The sequence below is a fragment of the Mustelus asterias genome, chromosome 9, assembly GCF_964213995.1.
Source record: "Mustelus asterias chromosome 9, sMusAst1.hap1.1, whole genome shotgun sequence".
In the NCBI taxonomy this organism is placed as follows: Eukaryota; Metazoa; Chordata; class Chondrichthyes; order Carcharhiniformes; family Triakidae; genus Mustelus; species Mustelus asterias.
Genome location: NC_135809.1, coordinates 52,573,304 through 52,592,676, shown reverse-complemented (window position 1 = coordinate 52,592,676; position 19,373 = coordinate 52,573,304). Strand labels below are relative to the sequence as shown.

Here is a 19,373-nt window from a genome sequence, read left to right as displayed (position 1 = left end):
CACCATCCTGTGTGTGAAAAAATTACTCCTCTGGACACTATTGTATCTCTCCCTTCTCACCTTAAACCTATGCCCTCTAATTTTAGACTCCCCTACCTTTGGGAAAAGATGTTGACTATCTAACTGATCTATCCCCTCATTATTTTATAGATCTCTATAAGATTACCCCAAAGTCACCTACGTTCCAGGGAAAAAAGTCCCAGTCTATCCATCCTCCCCTTATAACTCAAACCATCTGGTACCCATAAATATTTCCAACAGAGAGCATTTGGGAATCTGGACTTCCAGCTACAGATTGTGAGTCCAGTTGCAGCACCCCAGCACTGCTGCAGGTCAGGTTAGGTCAGATCGGCTAACTCAGCCAGTCCAGTGACACCCTAGTCAGAACAGGTCAGCCATTCAATGGCTGAAGCAGATGAATTATTAAATATGCCCAGTCCTGAAAGGATCCCATCCTTTCTTGTGACTTGTGTTCATGTGAAAAACACCAAACGATGTTTCCAAATTGTTTTGCAGATAGATGTTTCTGTTCGATCTCCTCACTGTTCCAGAAGCAAAAGCGATTTGAGTATTCAGTACCAAACTGCTGATATCACATTGAAAATTAGCAATGTTGCTGATCTGAACTGAAATGGTCGCCATTGGGAGCAGCCTTCTTTCCAATTCTTTTCACCCTAACATGGTCAATCTCCAGAGAATGTAGAGATTCACAGGCGAAATGCTTCTAAATTGACATTTTAAAAAATTCATTCCTGGGATGTGGGCATCACTGGCGAGGCCGGCATTTATTGTCCATCCCTAATTGCCCTTGAACTGAGTGGCTTGCTCAGCCATTTCAGAGAGGCGTTAAGAATCAACCACATTGCTGTGGCTCTGGAGCTCACATGTAGGCCAGACCAGGTAAGGATGACAGATTTCCTTCCCTAACGGGACACTCATGAACCAGATGGGATTTTACAACAATCGACAATGGTGATCATTAATTCCGGATTTTTAACAAATTCAAATTTCAACATCTGGGATGGTGGGATTCGAACCCAGGTCCTCAGAGATTACCCCTGGGTCTCTGGATTGCCAGTCCAGGGACAATACACCTTACAAAGACATTAAAGCTAACCGAACCAAACAAAAGTGTTCCTTTAACTGACATTTAGTGATGACTCTGATGAAGAAGCTTCTCTTAATTGTCTATGCATTTTATTTATTTTGCCCCCGAAATTTAAGTTCGAAATTTCACTTGACATTTACAGATCCATTTGACGTTGAATTTTAGTTTTTAAAAATGCTTGTATATGTTCCTCCGGCTCATCAGTTGTAGCAACTATTTTGGTTGGTGATCGCAATGAACTGATAGAGTTTGAAGTTTACTGCAACAACTGTATATCCTTAAATGGTCTGGGTGGCTGCCCAGAATGTGCAGTTCCTCACCGGAGTACCTTTTTCTGTCACTGTACGCATTCATGACAGAAAATCAACACTGTTACTGTAGGATAGACAGCAGCACTGTGACTGCGGGCCCTGTAGGACAGACATAGGAACTAAGGAACACTGGAATAAATATAGGTCATAGGAACAAGACTTGGGAGCAGGTGTAGGTCATTCGGCCCTTCAATAAAATCATGGCTGATCGGATTGTGGTCTCAATTCCACTTCGCCATATGTCCCCCATAATCCTCAACTCCCTTGTCTATCGAAAATCTGTTGACTCAGCCTTGAAAATATTTTCAATAAATCAGCCTCCACTGCTCTCTTGGGAAGAGAATTCCACACACTAACAACCCTCAGAAAAAAAAATTTCAACTGAAAAGGGAGAGCTCATATTTTTACACTGTGCCCTCTAGTTTTAGTCTCTCCCACAAGTGGAAATATCCTCACAGTATCTACCCTATCAAGTCCCTTCAGGATCTTATATATTTCATCAAGATTCCTCTCATTCTCCTGAGACTGAAACTATACCCATGTGGACTCACAAGGCCCACCCTTATAAAACATCCCTACTTTTGTATTCCATTCCCCTTGCAATAAATAACAAATTTCCATTTGCCTCCTTTATCATTTACTGCACTTACATATTAGTTTTTGTGATCCATGTACCATGACACCTAGATCCCTCTGTACCTCAGAGTTTTACAGTCACAGCTAGACATACAGCAACATTGTGACTGTGGGCCCTGTAGGATGGGCAGCAGCACTGTTGAGTGTGAGCCCTACAGATGGCAGCACTGTCACTGTCGGCCGTGTAAGACAGCTAGCACAGTTAATAGAGGCCCTGAAGGACAGACAAGGAGCACCGTCATTGGCTCCGACAAAAATAACACCATGTGGTAATCTGCTGTTGCTTTGACAAAATTGTCAAGCATTAGAAAAAGCTTTGGGAGGTCTTGTGACCCAGTGGATAGTGGCCCTGCCTCTGAGCCAGAAGTTCCAGGTTCAAGTCCCGCCCTAGGACTTGATGGCCAAGGAAGGCGTGTTCATAACGCGGTCAAACAGGTGGAGGGTCAACCTGCAAATTCTTCCAAACACACCAATGGCTGGCAGTAAGAGCGGGAGACTCTCCTGGTCAGCCATGCTAGATGGAGAGTGACGCCCCTCAAGCTACAAACCCCTGGCAACATACTAGCAACCTGTTCCATAATGTCTATGGAAAGAGATATTAGTGCACCACTAGGTGTGGGAAGAGAATTGGAACTGGAGAACAACCTTCGGAAAAATTATTAAACATTACTTGTTCAGTAACAGGCTTATAGTGATGGAAAGAAAATGTCACAAAATATACATTATTAAAAATTTCAGAAAGAATGTGAAAATGTATCATTTAAACACAACGCTTAAAAGTTTCTGTGTCATAATAGACTAAAATAAATTACAAAATCCATTTTGTTTTGAGAATTCAAACATTCTGCCCCCACTTATTCAAAAGCAGGTTTAAATGGCATAGAAAGCACAACTGCAGGGAAATGACCAGATATGAATTTAAATCTTCCTGCACACACCTGGATCCGGGGTTTGAAATGAGCACCAGGTGAATTGGACCCAAAACACATGCACAGCCCACTAACTTAATTACTTAACCACATGACCTAAACTACACCTGCACATGCAACCCAGCTGAGCAAGAAGTCAACCCTGTGAAATCAAACGGCTTTTCATTTACCCTCAATTGATTTCCTGGTGACAAAACCTCTCATCACTGTTTAATCACAACACCACTGGCTATATACTACTTTTTGCATAAGTAATATATTTTGTCAACACAAATTGTCTCCTTACCTGGCCAGTCAAAAAGCATTTGCATGACTTGGAAATATATCGCTGTTCCTTCACCTGTCGCTGGGTCAAAATCCTAGAACTCCCTCCCTAACAGCACTGTGGGTGTACATACATCACATGGACTCCAGTGATTCAAGAAGGCAGCTCACCACTACCTTCTCAAGGGGAACCAAGACAGGCCTAGCTAGCGATGCCCACATCCCATAAAATGAATTTAAAAGTGACATAAAGGGTAGGGTTTTCTGGCTCCAAAAGCGAAAAATCCCACCCAAAGTCAACGGACCTTTCCATGGTCTGCCCCTCACCCACTATGATTCCCGTGGCGGGTGCAATGGGAAAATTCTCCCCAAAAACATGTTGCCTTTGACTTAATAAATTTAGTACATCAAGCACTATGATCAGATATATCATGTCTAACAGAGACACATCTAAACCAGATGGAGAATCCTTAGATACACTGACAGTGTATCTTAGATACACTGGATAGGGTAGAGATGGAGAGATTCTTTCCACTTAGAAAGGAAGCTAGAACGAGAGGGCAAAGCCTCAAAATAAAGGGGGGTCAGTTTAGGACAGAGTTGAGGAAGAACTTTTTCTCTCTGAGGGTGGTGAATCTCTGGAATTCTCTGCCTACTGAAGTGGTGGAGGCTACCTCGTTGAATATGTTTAAATCACGAATAGATGGATTCCTGATCAGTAAGGGAATTAGGGGTTATGGGGATCAGGCAGGTAAGTGGAACTGATCCACTTCAGATCAGCCATGATCTTATTGAATGGCGGGGCAGGCTCGAGGGGCTAGATGGCCTACTCCTGCTCCTATTTCTTATGTTCTTATGTTCTTAGTGCTGCCGATAAAGGGACTCTTCAGTCTCTCGCTCTCAGCTACACCCGAGAGTGTAAATGAATCTTATGTCAATTTGCATCAGTGACCTAATCAAAAATTGGGATTTAAAATTTTTGCCGCAGTGTAACAGCAGATCACAGACATCAGTCTCTCTCGAACCCAGGTGTCAGATATAAAAATACATCAACAGACATCCCTCTCCTTTAGAACATTCCAGAGCTTACCATTCCATGGCCACAGTCAGTCCCATCAGCCAGTGGCATGTGCTGTGTCCGGCAGCCTCTGTGTACTCCTTCCACACTTGTGCACCACAGTCGTTTACATTGTTTCTGTGTGGAGAATGAGTTTGTCTGTCATGTGGCAACTCACCACTTATTTTTAATAGCACAAGGATATTTCATGCTAATTCATTGCCCTTATTTTTAAGCTAATTGAAAACATAAACTGGATTGAATGCACAATTCTTAGAAGGTACAAAGGTTGGAGAGAACAAGAGTTCAAGGGCTTTGAACTACGCTTTTTTTCCAAAGTTATACTTAGCTGTGGCATATGGAAAATTAATGCTCAGTTTAAAAATGTCATCAGAACTTCCCATGACAAGTTCCATATCACTCTTGTCCTTCAATCTGGCATGATACATGTACAGCACTTTGAAATTTTGGACCAAATGTTGTCAGTCTCAAACTTTACCCCGATTCCTTCTCCACAGATGCTGCCTGACCTGCTGAGTATAATGGCATTTTCTGCCTCTATCTCAGGTTTCCAGCATTCACAGTACTTTATCTTCTGTACTTGGAACTTTAATTTGTTTTTTTTCTACTTGTTCTTTCAAAAGCTCGAGGGAAAACAGTTCAAAACAAAACTTTGAGCAATTTGTTTAAGTAACGAGCAGCAGCGTCAAGATATGGCAGTAATACATAGTCATGATGTGGAGATGCCGGCGTTGGACTGGGGTGAACACAGTAAGAGTTTTAACAACACCAGGTTAAAGTCTAACAGGTTTATTTGGTAGCAAATACCATTAGCTTTCGGAGCGCTGCTCCTTCCTCAGATGGAGTGGAAATGTCACTGCTTTTCCACTCCGTCTGACGAAGGAGCAGCGCTCCGGAAGCTAATGGTATTTGCTACCAAATAAACCTGTTGGACTTTAACCTGGTGTTGTTAAAACTCTTACAGTAATACATAGAATAGAGGTTCCCGATTGGTGTATTATGAAGGCCCCACAAATAAGATTAAAATTGATTAACATTAATGTAAATAAACTAAATCTAATCTTCGTTTTCAGCTCCTGGTCAGCATCTCCAACTCTCCGTGAACCTCGGGCCTCCCACACATGCGCAGGCTGGGAATGGGCCGCACAACCCAATTCGGATTTTTTTTACATTGGTCAGACACATGTGCAGAACTGCACACACGTGGCCCTTTCCCAGCTGGCACATGCACAGATTACCAACATAGTACATTCCAAACCACGCATGTGCAGCCCTTTCCTGCTCGATGCATTAACAGGAGGTCCCAGCTTCTTTGGGAATTGGAGATGCCGACTACGGAGTTGTGTCTGCACGAATACATTAAAAAAGTGGAAAAGCCTGGAAGGAGCGAGGGAGACAGGGAGAGGCTTAAAAAAAAAGAACAGGAGAGACGACAGAGAGAAGCAAAAATAAAACAAAATTCCCAGTAAGGGAAGACGACAGGGATAAGAAACAAGAACCAATAAAATTAAGAAAAGGAGAAATAAGCTCCAATATTGTATTTGACATGCAAATGGTGATAAGGCTTTTATTGCAAACTTATCTGCTGAAAATGTTACTAAATGGTGGCTTGGCGTGTTTTAGGAGGTTTTAGTGATAAAAGGCCTTTGGTAGAGGGCAGTTCTGTTGGAGAAAATAGAAGATGTGCCTCATTTTTTTAATACTACAAAGGTGTGTCATGATGTAAAAAAGGTTGGGAACCATTGAAGAGCATCTTCAGGAGCTGGCAAAATAAGCAAAGAATTTTCACTTGTTAAGCATCTTAAAGCACCTCATGGCATCACAAGTTGCTTTACAGTCAATGAAGCACACCTACCTAATCTCTGTTCTAATGTAGGGAAAAGTAACAACAATTTGGGCTCAGCAAGATCTCACAAATTAACAAATGTGGGGGCGATTCTCCCAGCCTGCTCTGCTGCTGTAGCAGTGCAGCAGGCCGGGAAACATAAATGGAGGCCGTTTAGTGGTTCCCCGCTGGGCGCCGTGGCCTCCATCCCTCTCTGGGACCAGGATTCCTGGCATCGTCAGCTCCACGCCGGAAATCAGCCCAGAGCTGATTTCCATATTTAAATCTGTAGTTTAATGCCATTAACAGGCCCGGGACTGAAGTCTCCAAGCCCGCTAACCTCTCCCCGCCTCTGCCAGGAGTGTTGTACTCAAGGGAAGGTTTACAACAACTCCCCACTAACGGGGAACAGGTGGCCCGACCCTGCTGGAGTGAAGAGAGGCCATGGAGACCCCCTAGGAGGTCGGGGCAAGGGGAGGTGCCCTCTGGGCACTGCCCACTGGACATCAAGCAGTGCCATGGGGAAAGGGCCAGAGGGGAACGGGGCTTTTTAGGGAGGGCTGATCAGTAGGGGTGGGAGGTCCCGCTGCCACTCTGCAGTTAGAGTGGCAGAGGGAGGAAGGGGGTTGATTGGGGCTGGACATCGGGGTGAGGTGGGGGGATGGGGGGGGGGGGGGGGTGTCTGCCAGATGGGGGTCGGTGGGAGCTGGTCCGGAGACGTCCAGGAGGCAAGTGATTGAGGGACTGGGGGGATCAGAGGGCCAGCGATGGGACGGTTGCGGAGCTGCCAGCGATCAAGTGGCTGGCAGTGAGGGCTACTGCGCATGCGCTGATCTCTGCTCTGACAGATCAGCACTTGCGCAGTAGCCCACTCAGCACGATGCTGCCGGCCTCTCCAGTGGGAATAGGCCATGCCCCTAGATTTTCAGCGTGAATCTCCCTGAGGCACTCTGACGCACAGTGTGGGAGAGATTCATTTTGAAAGTCCCGCTAAAAGAACCAACAGGAGTTATTCCAGTTTTTACGCAAATTCAGCACTTAAAACCTTTTTGGGAGAATCCTGGCCAATATTTTATCTGGGGAAATAACAGCCAGATATTCACGGAGAACATCCATTCTTGAATAATGCCACACAATCGTGGGTGGCACGGTGACACAGTGGTTAGCATGACTGTCTCTCAGCACCAGGGACCTGGGTTCAATTCCGGCCTTAAGTGACTGTTGAATGGGTTTCCTCCGGGTGCTCCGGTTTCCTCCCACAGTCCAATGATGTACAGGTTAGGTGGATTGGCTATGCTGAATTGCCTCTTAGTGTCCCAAGATGTGTACGTTAGGTAAATGCATGAGGTTACAGGGATGGGGGGGGGAGCTGAATAAGATGCTGTGTCAGAGAATCAGTAGAGGTTCGATGGACTGAATGGCCTCTTTCTGCACTGTAGGGATTCTGTGATTCTATGAATCTCTCACGTCAATTTGAAAGGGAAAAGGAGGCTTAATTTGTTACCCTGCTGATGATAACCCATCACTAATGTAGTGGATTAGCACCATCACTGCGGTAAGTGCCAGGTTCTGAAAATATCACTGTTTTTGTTTTAATTTAAGATATCACCCACCGGAGGTTACTTTAATAACACACAAGTACCATCAGAGCCACAGCAAAAAACAATTTAAAATCACTAACATGTGGGATGTATGGCTGGAGTACCTTAATTACTTTAAGCCATCATCAAACCCATTGTTTTAACAGCATGGATACCATATCTCACAGCACCACTGCATGTGCCAGCAGACAGCAGCTGGGTCCAGACCCCTCCAGATAGAAATTTGAGCACAAACTTTTCATAATAGTTTGCAAAATTGCCAGAATTTTTTTTTAAATTTAGCAATTGGTTCCGAAAAGAAACATCTGCAAAAGCGTGGTTCACAGTGATCTCAATTAGATCACATTTCAGTTTTTGATTTGGGTGAATGCATTGAAGCTGCTGTTTGTGGTTTGGCCTCCATATTTGTTCTTTCCAAGGCTTGTACTGACCCTAAGGCCAATTGTTTAGCACCCGTGATGTTAAACAAAAATGCGAAATAGCTTAATTACTCCTGCAGGAAAACCATTCATTGGGCAGCATAGCAAAATAGCTTTTTTGGGTAAGGACTGAGGGAAACCAGAGTCGATGATAGCTCTTTGACCCATTTTTGCAGTAGGAATGCGTCTAACAGTAACATTGGCCTTGATAGTTGCTGCAGTGTCATTTCAGAGTGGAAGAAGTTCTGGTCGCAAGCACGTGTTTCTCCCAATGCCGTGGAGTTTTATCTCCAAGGCATGCTTGAAATTATTTTTCCAGGGTCTCCATCCAGCAGCCAGTTTGATTGGCAGATTTGGCTACCTGTTGGAGGGTAAGGTTGCAGCTCGTAGCTTGGCTTAGTGGGATGGGAAGGTGTGTGGTAGAGATTGCTGAAGAGTGAATATGGAGTGCGGTTAGAGAGGTCAGTGATCATGGTGAAGCCGGGTAAGATGGGGGTTGGTAATCGCAGGGATCAGGGATGATCACGTTGGAGATTGAGGGGATAGGCTGGACAGCTTTTACAAGGTTAGTTTGTTATACATTCTTGATATACAGCAACTAGGGAACTACAATTGGCCTCAGCAGCTGCGCAGCTATGGCAAAAGGAAAAGGTGAGGCAGAGGAAAGGAGAAATCAGCAACGAGCCCTGGTCCAAATTACAAAGCATGATCTCTGTTGCAAAGTGAACGTATCAATAGAATATATATCTGCTTGGTGAGGTTAGGTCAGGGCCTGACTTCAATGCTCTCTGAGACTGGATTGTCTGTTAACACAGAAGCCAAGCTTTTCATGATTGGCATCACCTAAACAGCCAATCAAAAATAAACTCAAACTTTGTATGATAAATTCTCAGATTCTTTTTTCGATTGGGCATCTGCTTTGGGAGAGTAAGTACATCGAGTGGGGGAAGTGATGAGAAAACGTGAAGAAACAAATAATAAAGATGCAGTGGATAAGATTGTACGCATTACATTTCTGTTAAGATCACAGGTGGCACTGCAGTGGTCAAGGGTATTGATCATCCCTCAAAGCACTAAGAACAGCAATGGGTGTAATGATATAATCAAAGTTTAATCTTGTGAGATTTGTGTTTGCATTAATTCATTTGGTCGCAATTGTTTTAATATCTTTTCTGTGAGAAACTGTACATGTATTAATTGGCTAATAAAAATAGCTCTAGAGTTCCTGCATGTGTGGCCCAGTATAACTGCTCCCACTGGAAGCAATATTAATCCATAAAGAAATGCCAAGACTCCATGGAGGAATATCCATTCACACAGTGCCACCTCTCACTGTGCTGCACAGTCCTGCATGGCATTGAGATATGATTTCTCCCCTCTTTTTACCCAGTGCATAAAATATTCACACTTCCACTAGGTGAAAGGTTATGAAGTAACTCACCATGTAGGGACAGATTTGTGATCCAGTGCCAAACATTAATTCACATTGTTTATTCGCATCATAAATTTGACCGGGTAACTGGGCTGGAAGGTCATAGCTCCTTGTTACTGGTTCATCAAGCAGGCATTCCCCATACCCAGTGCTGGAAATATACAGGAAAAGTCTGTCAGCTTTTACAGTCAAAAATCATTACTATTTGTCAGACATATAGGTGGGGGAAAGAGAAAAGTACTGGACAAGCAGTTCACACCACGCTCCTGCGTTTTCTTCCCAATGCAGCTCACTTTCTTCACGTACATCCCCTTTGACGACTGGAGGACAGAAATGCCTTAACACTTAGTAATACAATAAATCACGTGCTGCCCAGATTGGGGAGTCCAATTTAAAATACCAATTGCTAGCTGATCCGTGCTAAACCTGCAAGCCAAATGTCAGAAAGAGATGCTCATCTGAATTTAAAAGCACCTTGTAACTCATGTTAACATCTGCAGAAGTATATCCTGCTGTGCAAGCTATTGCAATCATTAAGATTTTGCTTTCAAGAGCTTTCATTTCAATAAAAAAAAGACAAAATCAATTAGGATTCTAAGCAGGATGACAGCCACTGCAAAGCATCAGATTTTTAGAAAATATTTAATTTGGTGATATCAGTATTGCTGGCAAGACCAACTTTTTATTGCCCTCGAGAAGGTTTTGGTGACACTTCTTTCTGACTAATCGATCAGTCGATATGGTGAAAATTCTCTCACTGTGCTTTTCAGGGAAGGAGTTCCGGGGGATCATGACAGAAGGTGATGATGTGCCCATGCAGCCGCTGTCCTTGTGCTAGGTGGTGGAAGTCAAGGGTTTTGGTGTTTTAGGCACTTGACCACACTTTCATTACCAGCAGACAGCTGAACCATACAGACCCAGCCTGAGACATGTAAATGCAGCAGGAGAGATTTCTTTTGATGAACACATTAGGCACTAAAGAGGTAAGAAGTGGCCAAGTTGGGGTTTTAAGCTGTGTTGAAGCCAGCACTAGGTGCCGCCAGCCCAGAGGCATGTTAAACAGCTTACAATGCTTACCAACATTCATTAAAGAGGCTGCAGCAGCATTTTGGTGGCTAGCATTCCAACTAACACGGTCTCCCAACTCTGACCCGCTGTTTGGGGCCGAACATGGTGTTGATGTCACTTTGGAGCACGATTTAAAGGAATACTCGACACTTAAAGGGATACTCGGCATTTGATGGTCATTGCTGCCAAAGCTACGGGTGAATTTCTGAAACACAGAGACTTTGTGGAAACCTTCATCAAGATTTTACCAACACTTCATCAATTTGAAGAACAAATTTCCACAAATTCTTTCAGGATTTCACTGAAAATGCATCTTGCTATTTTATTCAACACCTTATTGGGGGAGACCTGGGAGAAAAAGTACATTTGACCATGGCTATACTGTTCAGGGCCCCCTTCGTTTGGAGGAGGATTGTCGGCGGTGGGGGTGGGTGGTGGGGGGGGTGAGACATGGGCAACGCAGCACAGCACCAGCTCTTTCCCCCTCAGAGTACAGGATATCTCTTCACCTACGGACCTCCTCCATCAGGATCCCCTGTGCCATATCCTGCAACCTGTTTGCTTTTACCCTCGGTTCCTGAGCCTTTTAAAAACAATGCCCCTACATCCCAATCAAAGTATTCCACATTTTCAGTGGAAATGCACACTGCTCCACAATCATCTGGATTTGCCTGCTAAATCTGCAGGTTCCTGGCTAGTGCCTGCAGGCAAGTTAAAATCACGATAATCAACCATTCAACTGAAAATTGCATGCTAAATCCAGACTTTCAAACTGATGATTCTTATTAGCACAGCATAGCTGTTTCCACTCTTTGGTCTAAATAACCTCCTCCATCTCAGTAAGTAGCCAACTGTCTGATGAAGATATGGGATTCACATTGTGGTTAATGCAACTCCTTATCAATGCTTGATTCTGTTATCAGAATTCTATATCTTTTCTCTTTGGAAGTACACATCATCTGTAGGAATATGACAGCAATAAGGAAACGAATATGCCATAGTGCATCAGTGCCAGAACACAACCCTGTTTTATCCCACGGATCTCAAAGGGTCCCGAAGTTGCCCTGTCATAGCTGACCCATCGTGTTCTAATGGAAAGAGGAGATGGAATTGAGCAGCTTTGGTGGGCAGCCAATTTTCCCCAGCAGATTAAATAGACCATCCCTGCTCACATGATCGAATGCTTTGGTGAGATTGATGAAGGCTGTATAGTGGTCTCCATTGTTCAGCACATTTCTTTTACAGCTGTCTGGCTGAGAAGATCATGTCAGTTGTAGATATTCCAGTTCTGAAACCACGCTGGGATTCAGGTAAGATGTGTTCAGCCAGGACCTGTAGGGCAATGTGGGAAAATACTTTACCCATGGGCAGGGAGACGCTTCGGTAGTTGCTGCAATCGCTGCGGTCACTATTGTTCCTGTACAGGATCACTATTTTTGGATCATGCATTTCCTTGGGCATTGCCCCTCCCTGAAGCAGAATCACAAGATGATCATGTAGATGCTGCAGGAGTGCTGGTCTCCTCCTGGGCTTGATGAGTTTAGGCGGTATAGCATCAGCATCTGGAACTTTGTCCATGACAAGTGAGTCAATAGCTTAGTTGGCTGGACGGCTTGTCGTGATGCAGAGCAAAGCCAATAGCATGGGTTCAATTTGCATACAGGCTGACATTATTCATGAAAGCCTGCCTTCTCAACCTTGAGGTATGGTGATCCTCAGGTTAAAATCACCACCAGTCAGCATGCTCCCCCCACTCCCCCCGCAAAAAAATGGGAAAGCATCCTATGGTCATTTGGGACTATGGTGACTTTATATTACCCAACTTTGCTTAGCTCCTCTTCCACTGCGGTGTCCTATCCAGTTCTGCCAAGACAGGCTTCCTCGGTGACAGTGTTCTCCCGAGAGTACAACCCAAGATAATGTTCCACCACCTCTCCAACTATCCAACGCAGTCAGTGATGACCTCCCTTACCTTTGTTTTCAATGGAACTTTGTTCTTTGCTGTGAACCTGTTGCCTTTTTGATCCCTTCATACAGGCCCTCGATTGCCCCTGTGGACATCAGGATATTCTGGCAGAGTTGTAACCAGTAGTGCATCACCTAGCAGTTTGTTGGACTTGGAGAGGCATTCCAGAGTTTTCTCGCTTGGATCTCTCTTGTAATTAATGAGGACTGACCATTTGGCTTCATTTGATGGGATCCATCAATGCGATGTTAGCCTTGAATCAGTCAACACCTTTTCACTCTTGCTTCCCATATGTTGAGAGTCCACTTTATTTCCCATATGTTAAGAGTGTGGCATTGTAGATGGTGCCTTGAAGTATCTTCCATTTTGTCTCTGCTCTCCATGCGGGAGAGCGCCTGTTCAATTGAGTGGTAAAACTATTGGTTCTCATCAGGGTAGACAGTATGGCTGACATTATTATTTCACAATATCCTTCATGATAAAAATGCAAAGATTCAAAAACAACCCAAATTGTTTGAAGCTCCTTCCTGTACAGAATATGCACTGGTTTCCTTATCGCAATCATTTTATTGGTTCACATTTTGATCCATTTGCATTCATAGCTTTCTGATTCTTATTTACATGCAGCAGTGTAGAACAGAGTTAATAAGGAAATATTTAGGAAAACAATCCCCAATTGCCTAGAAGGCTAAAAAGAGAACTTTGTGTAACACTAAGCCATAGGAAATCAAATGTCTCTAGTTTAATCGCACTGCTGAGTCAGTTGATCTCCGCCAAGGTGCTACTAATCTTCCTGAGCTGGGGAAGGGAAATGGATTGAAGTTTCCTACTTTTGATTGATATTCACCGATCCCGGTTGTAAAGAACGTGTGCGCTGATCTCAAGGCACAAAGAAATGTCAGGTTCGGCAACACTGCACCTCACGGACAAACAGGCCACCGATACTGACACAGGTGGGAAATGGAGACTTGGCCAAAGAGCCAGAAAGGACATGGCACATACAGATTTTCGGGTGAACAATGGAGAAAAGTAACACATTTTTAACTTGGGAAATTTAGCAGGTAAAAGAGAATTTTGTTTTTTAAAAAAAGATATTGAGCGTGATGGCTCAATATGCTGGAGCATATTGTGCAATGCCATGTTGCCCAGAGTTCCTGAAATTGGCCAGACCATAGCGAAAAAGTGATGATTAGAAGTTATCTCATTCCCAAGAGAGAAAAGGAGGTGGATATTCATCAAAGCGCCATCAACCCTGGGCTTAAACGATGCACAATCTTACAATCACTTCACAATAACAATGCTGGAAGCCTGACAACAGGGTCACCTTCCCTTCTTCCTTTTGCCTGCAGTCAGTGCATTGCCCTGTTATAATTTGGGGAAAAGCCGAGATACAAGACCGTCATTGAACAGGCAAACATCAATGTTTTCTTTGCATGCAATTCTGTTGTACTTTAATCGTTACTCAGCTCTTCCATATTCAGTGTTCCAAAAGAACTTAGCATCGACCTACCGAGGAATGAAGTGATGCTTAAGTTTCCCTCATCAACAAGAGCAGCTTTTATGAAGGGTTCACAATCAACAGAGCCCAGGAGGAAAAGATCAAAGGGTCAAGTCTGGGGAAAATCTAATTATAAGTGACATTTCCCATCTTGAAAAGAGGCTTTTTAGGGCGGCCAGTGGTCACCACTTGGCTTCATAGCAACCAAAATCCACTGCTGTGGTTGCCTACGAGACTTCCTTCTCAGGAAAAATATGCAAAGGCAAAGAGATCATTTTGTCAAGATAAAAGGCATCAGTGGTAAATGTGTGTGACAACTTCAGAGGCACTTGGCAGATTACACTGACTACAAACAGTTAAATAAGCTTCACTCCCTCAGGTCTATCTCAAACTGCACCTCATGTGGTAGGTATCATTGCAGCGCACAGGAATATTAGATTGAAGAGAGTAACTGAAACAAACATACTCTAGAAAGTCGGTGATATACTTGCGGCTGCACCTTGACCAGGTCCATGGGCTCGTGTGGTAGTTCAAGGTTGGAGCCATCACGTGGTACTGGTGTTTGACTCCAGCCTCTTTGCATTTGAAGCTATCATCATGTGGCATGTTGAACCTAAAATGTAAACGGTGATTTACTGGACATCAATACAAACATAAACCATGAAAACATAACAGTTGGAAAAATGATCAACATGTACCAAACTGCAAGCAGAGGAGAGTAGGCATAAGGAATTTACTTGCAATGGTTCAACAAGTTTTTTTAATGACTTAAGTATTCATTATTATAGATATAAAAGTTGTTACTCATAAGTCAGGTGAGATATTGCTTCAGCTTATGATATTTGTCAGTTTGCACCCCACAAAGTGCAATTGCTATAAATGTTGAATTCTTTGATTCACAGCAAGCGTGTTACCAACAGAACCAAGGCGAGAGAAGCGTTCACCTGCCTGGTCCCAAACTCTGGTGCAATTAGTTTATACATGGAGGAACATTTTGAGGTGGGGGGCAGGGGGAAGCATGAAATGGAAGGAATGGGATTCCCTCCAGATTTCCACCCACCCCGACAATGCAGCGATGCAACACTGGGGTGGGCAAGGCCTCGGACAGAAAGCCTACTTTGCCCAAATTAAGTGGCCAATCAGATTGACTGGCAGGTTTCCAAGGTGGGGAAGACCCACCTGCAGCCACTTGATGCCACGGTGCACTCGGAGTTGGCTGGGATGTGTTCCCCTACTGACTCTGCAGATGGCGAACGGGAGACCCTGCTATCCAGAAAATTCAGGCCTGTGCGTCTTTTGCACTACAGCCTGACATATGAATGCTAGATGGCAAGACTTTGGAATGTGTAGAAAAATGTAAATGAAAGAGGTATATTGTGAAGTAGATTGGGGTCAATTTTAACTGAATTCATCATGCGATACACTAGCTGGGAAAGAGTAAGTTTTATACGAACAACCTGCATGCTTTTATTGCCCATTATGTAAATTGAAAATAAAAATCAAGCAGTTTGTAACAAGAGCAAATGATCCAATCTGAATTTTCCCATTTTATGAGTTAGGTTAGATTAACACAGAATCACTACAGTGCAGAAGGAGGCCATTCAGCCCATCAAATTAGCACCAATTCTCTGAAAGAGCACCTTACCCAGGACACCAGTGAACTCCCTTCTTTAATAAAGAATGCCATCCACCTGAGTGGAGGTACAGGATGGTTTAATGGCCAAGAATTTTGACATTTTGAAGATGAACTGCCAGAACGCCACCCAGCTCCGTAAAATCAATCTTTAAAGAATCATAGAACCCCTATAGTGCAGAAGGAGGCCATTCGGCCTATCAAGTCTGCACTGATCACAATCCCACCCAGGCCTTATTCCCGTAACCCCACATATTTACCCTGCTAATCCCCCTGACACTAGGGTCAATTTAGCATGGCCAATTAACCTAACCCGCACATCGTTGGACTGTGGGAGGAAACCAGAGCACCCAGAGGAAACCCACACAGACACGGGGAGAATGTGCAAATTCCACATCGACAGTGACCCAAGGCCAGAATTGAACTAGGGTCCTTAGCAGTGCTAATCACTGTGCACCATGCCAATTTTGACTGTTTGACAGTTCAGATCAGAATAGCTGACCAGTTCAATGAGGCTCATTTTATGTACCAGTTAGCAAGTTACCAGTTACGGGGTGGTTTGCCACAGAATAGCTGCTGAGACAGAGATACACTGCAATCTAATGGCTCCGCTGAGCATGGGTGCAAATCCTATAATGGCAGCTAAATCTCGTGAGAGATCAGTAATTTACGCTGGTGAGAGTTCAGTTTGGTATCTTCCCCAATCCTCTCCGATGATCCAATCCATGTTCAGGGAGGGCACAAGCTCTATTAGCATCTTTTAAAATAAATTTGAATATAACTATAGAGCTTAACTCCACTTCATCCTCATTGTATCTTCCCACCCAGCTGTTGTGATGTCACATTAGCGCCAATCACTAGTCGTTTTCAAAAATGGAAACCAATCCTGATGACCACACCGGGAGCGCACAGGGATTTAGCCCTTGTGTGGTGATGGACTTGGCTGCTCAGTGAGCTGGCACTGTCCCTGGCAGTGCTAAGCTCAGGAGAGGGCAATGCCTGCGAAGGCGGGGAGGGGTGATGCCTGTGAAGGCAGGAGGGGGGAGGGGTGATGCCTGATGTCTGTGAAGGTGGGGAGGGGGGAGGGGCGATGCCCGTGAAGGTGGGGAGGGGGGGAGGGGCGATGCCTGTGAAGGTGGGGAGGGGGGGAAGGGGCGATGCCTGTGAAGGTGGGGAGGGTGGGAGGGGCGATGCCCGTGAAGGTGGGGAGGGTGGGAGGGGCGATGCCCGTGAAGGTGGGGAGAGGGGGGGGCGGGGGGGCGATGCCCGTGAAGGGCCGGAAAATCTGTCTGAAAACCCGGCTGTGTATCCGGAGTGGTACTTGCCAGCTTTTAGTTGGAGCCTGAATTCTGGCCACAATTTTATTATGGGATTTGACCATCACTGGCAAAGTATTTGTTCCCCACCCCTAACTGCCCTTGACAATACCTTTAGTTTTCCCAACAGACCAGCTCCATGGCTGATTTCGTGATTCCGCAGCACACTCATAGGATCGTTGGGCTCGAGACAGAACTGTTACCATAGCCAAGATTCTCCAAACACCTCTCCATATGAGAACATTTGAGCTCCGAAAAACAGTCATATTGGACTTAAAAACGTTAGCCCTATTTCTCCACAAATGCTGCCAGACCCGAGTGTTTCCAGCAGTTTCTGCTTCTATTCTAACTGAGTACAGCTCTCCATTGAGAGTGGGATTGTGGAACTAGTCCTCCTTTTGTGATCAAAGAACACACGGGTCGTGTAAACATTCGGTTGCTACAGTCCATGATCTTAGTTTTAACCAAAAGGAAACCAGAATCAGGTAGTTGAGGATTAGTTGTATTCGAACTGTTGGTCAGTATTTTCATGCATAGTCTTCTTATCTTTCAACGGAGAAGTGTCATGATCTTTTTGAATGACGGAGCAGACTCGATGGGCTGAATGGCCCATTCCTGCTCTTATTTCCGATGATCTGTGGTGAATAATGGTTTAACAAGTTGAAACATACATTTTAAGTATTAAATATTCTAGTGTGGATTCTGTGTGTCTCAATATCCCATGCTTATTTCCACTGACTTATGCTGACTTTAGGTTCTGGGACATTCCAACAAGATTAGGAGGATGCTTGGGTGTAATCCAGTAATGACAACATTGGTATGGCTTCTGCCACAATTTGGGAGGAAGCCGTAATTCATATTTAAGACAAGGACCATACCTTGTAACTACACAGAATGAATGAATAAACTGCAGTCAAGTTTATTTTTTTGTCTAGGATCTACACGCCAACTGCAATTATGAGTGGTCCACTCTCCAGTGCTTCATCTTTGAATGGAACAATCAGAAAACTGTCACACTTTGATTCAAACTCGCTGTTGAATTTATGTTTAGGAAGGCACGGTGGCATGGTGGTTAGCACTGCTGCCTCACAGCTCCAGGGTCACAGGTTCGATTCCCGACTTGGGTCACTGTCTGTGTGGAGTTTGCACGTTCTTTGCGTGTCTGTGTGGGTTTCCTCCATGTGCTCCTGTTTCCTCCCACAGTCCAAAGATGTGCGAGTTAGGTGCATTGGCCATGCTAAATTGCCCCTTAGTGTCCTGGGGGTTAGAGGGATTAGTGGGGCAAATATGTGGGGTCACGGGGATAGGGCCTAGGCAGGATTGTTGTCAGTGCAGACTCGATAGATCTCCACTGTAGGTATTCTATGATTCTAAGGGACCTTCTTCAGTTCTCTGCCCAGCGGCAGGTCTGACAATGGCCTCATCTGTGGGGTCGTCAAGGAGGGAGGGCCTGGATCTACGATCTATCCCAGCCAAAACGGGGATCGAACCATGTGCTGTTAGTACCAACCTGATCCACACCAACCATCCATCCATCCAGCTGCAGCCAGCACCCCTAACCACCATCCCGCCTCCCTCCAGAGTTGCCATGACAACCTACATGTTGCATCCCAGAGCTATGAATAGTGATGGCACAGGCTCCAATTTTCTTTCCATCGCACTGCTGACCAGGAATCTCTCCCTCTCTGACTTTCTGCCAATTGTTGGAAAGATTTACACATTGACACTAGCCCTGTTTGGACACGTTATGAATGCACTTTCCTTGACCAGCAAGTCCTGGAGTGGGACTTGAACCCAGAGTTTCTGGCTCAGAGGCAGGGACATTACTCACTTAGGAAGTGATGGGAAATTTCAATATCTTTAACTAGCATTGTGTTGCAACGGTAACTATACCTCAAAAATATTTAATTGGCTGCAAAGAGATTTAGGATGCCCTAATGCCATGAAAGGCGCTACATAAATGCAAGTTTTGTCTCTCCTCTTTAACCATTAAATGTAAGAGGACCACCACTCCATCTGAATGGAACATAAGATGCCCATGGTGTATTTTACAGAGAAACTCCTTTTCTCATGCAACTGTTGAGAAATGTTATGATACTGTGTGGGTGGTGTACAGCTGCTGTGGAAATTAGCACTGCCTCAACATGTTACAAACCCTTTGGGAACGATTTCATATCAGAAAAGCACCCCACAAAGAGCATTCTTCAAGATCAGAAAAGGAAATAAAGAAGAGAACAAGGGCCCAAATAAAAGTCTGTACAATAGTTTATTCAATAAGTGGAGACCCAA

At 44.4% G+C, this 19,373-nt stretch overlaps 1 protein-coding gene across 2 annotated transcripts in view; it reads right to left on the bottom strand.

The window, feature by feature from the left end:
• The window catches only part of LOC144498690 (A disintegrin and metalloproteinase with thrombospondin motifs 20-like), a 417,617-nt gene that overhangs the window by 229,441 nt on the left and 168,803 nt on the right, over positions 1–19,373 (bottom strand). For both annotated transcript variants that reach the window (XM_078220194.1, XM_078220195.1), the window contains exons 9-11: positions 14,602–14,748; positions 9,613–9,754; positions 4,339–4,443 (exon numbers count right to left, since the gene is read on the bottom strand). In XM_078220194.1, the coding sequence (XP_078076320.1) occupies positions 4,339–4,443; positions 9,613–9,754; positions 14,602–14,748 (394 nt within the window). The remainder of the gene's footprint in view (positions 1–4,338; positions 4,444–9,612; positions 9,755–14,601; positions 14,749–19,373) is intronic.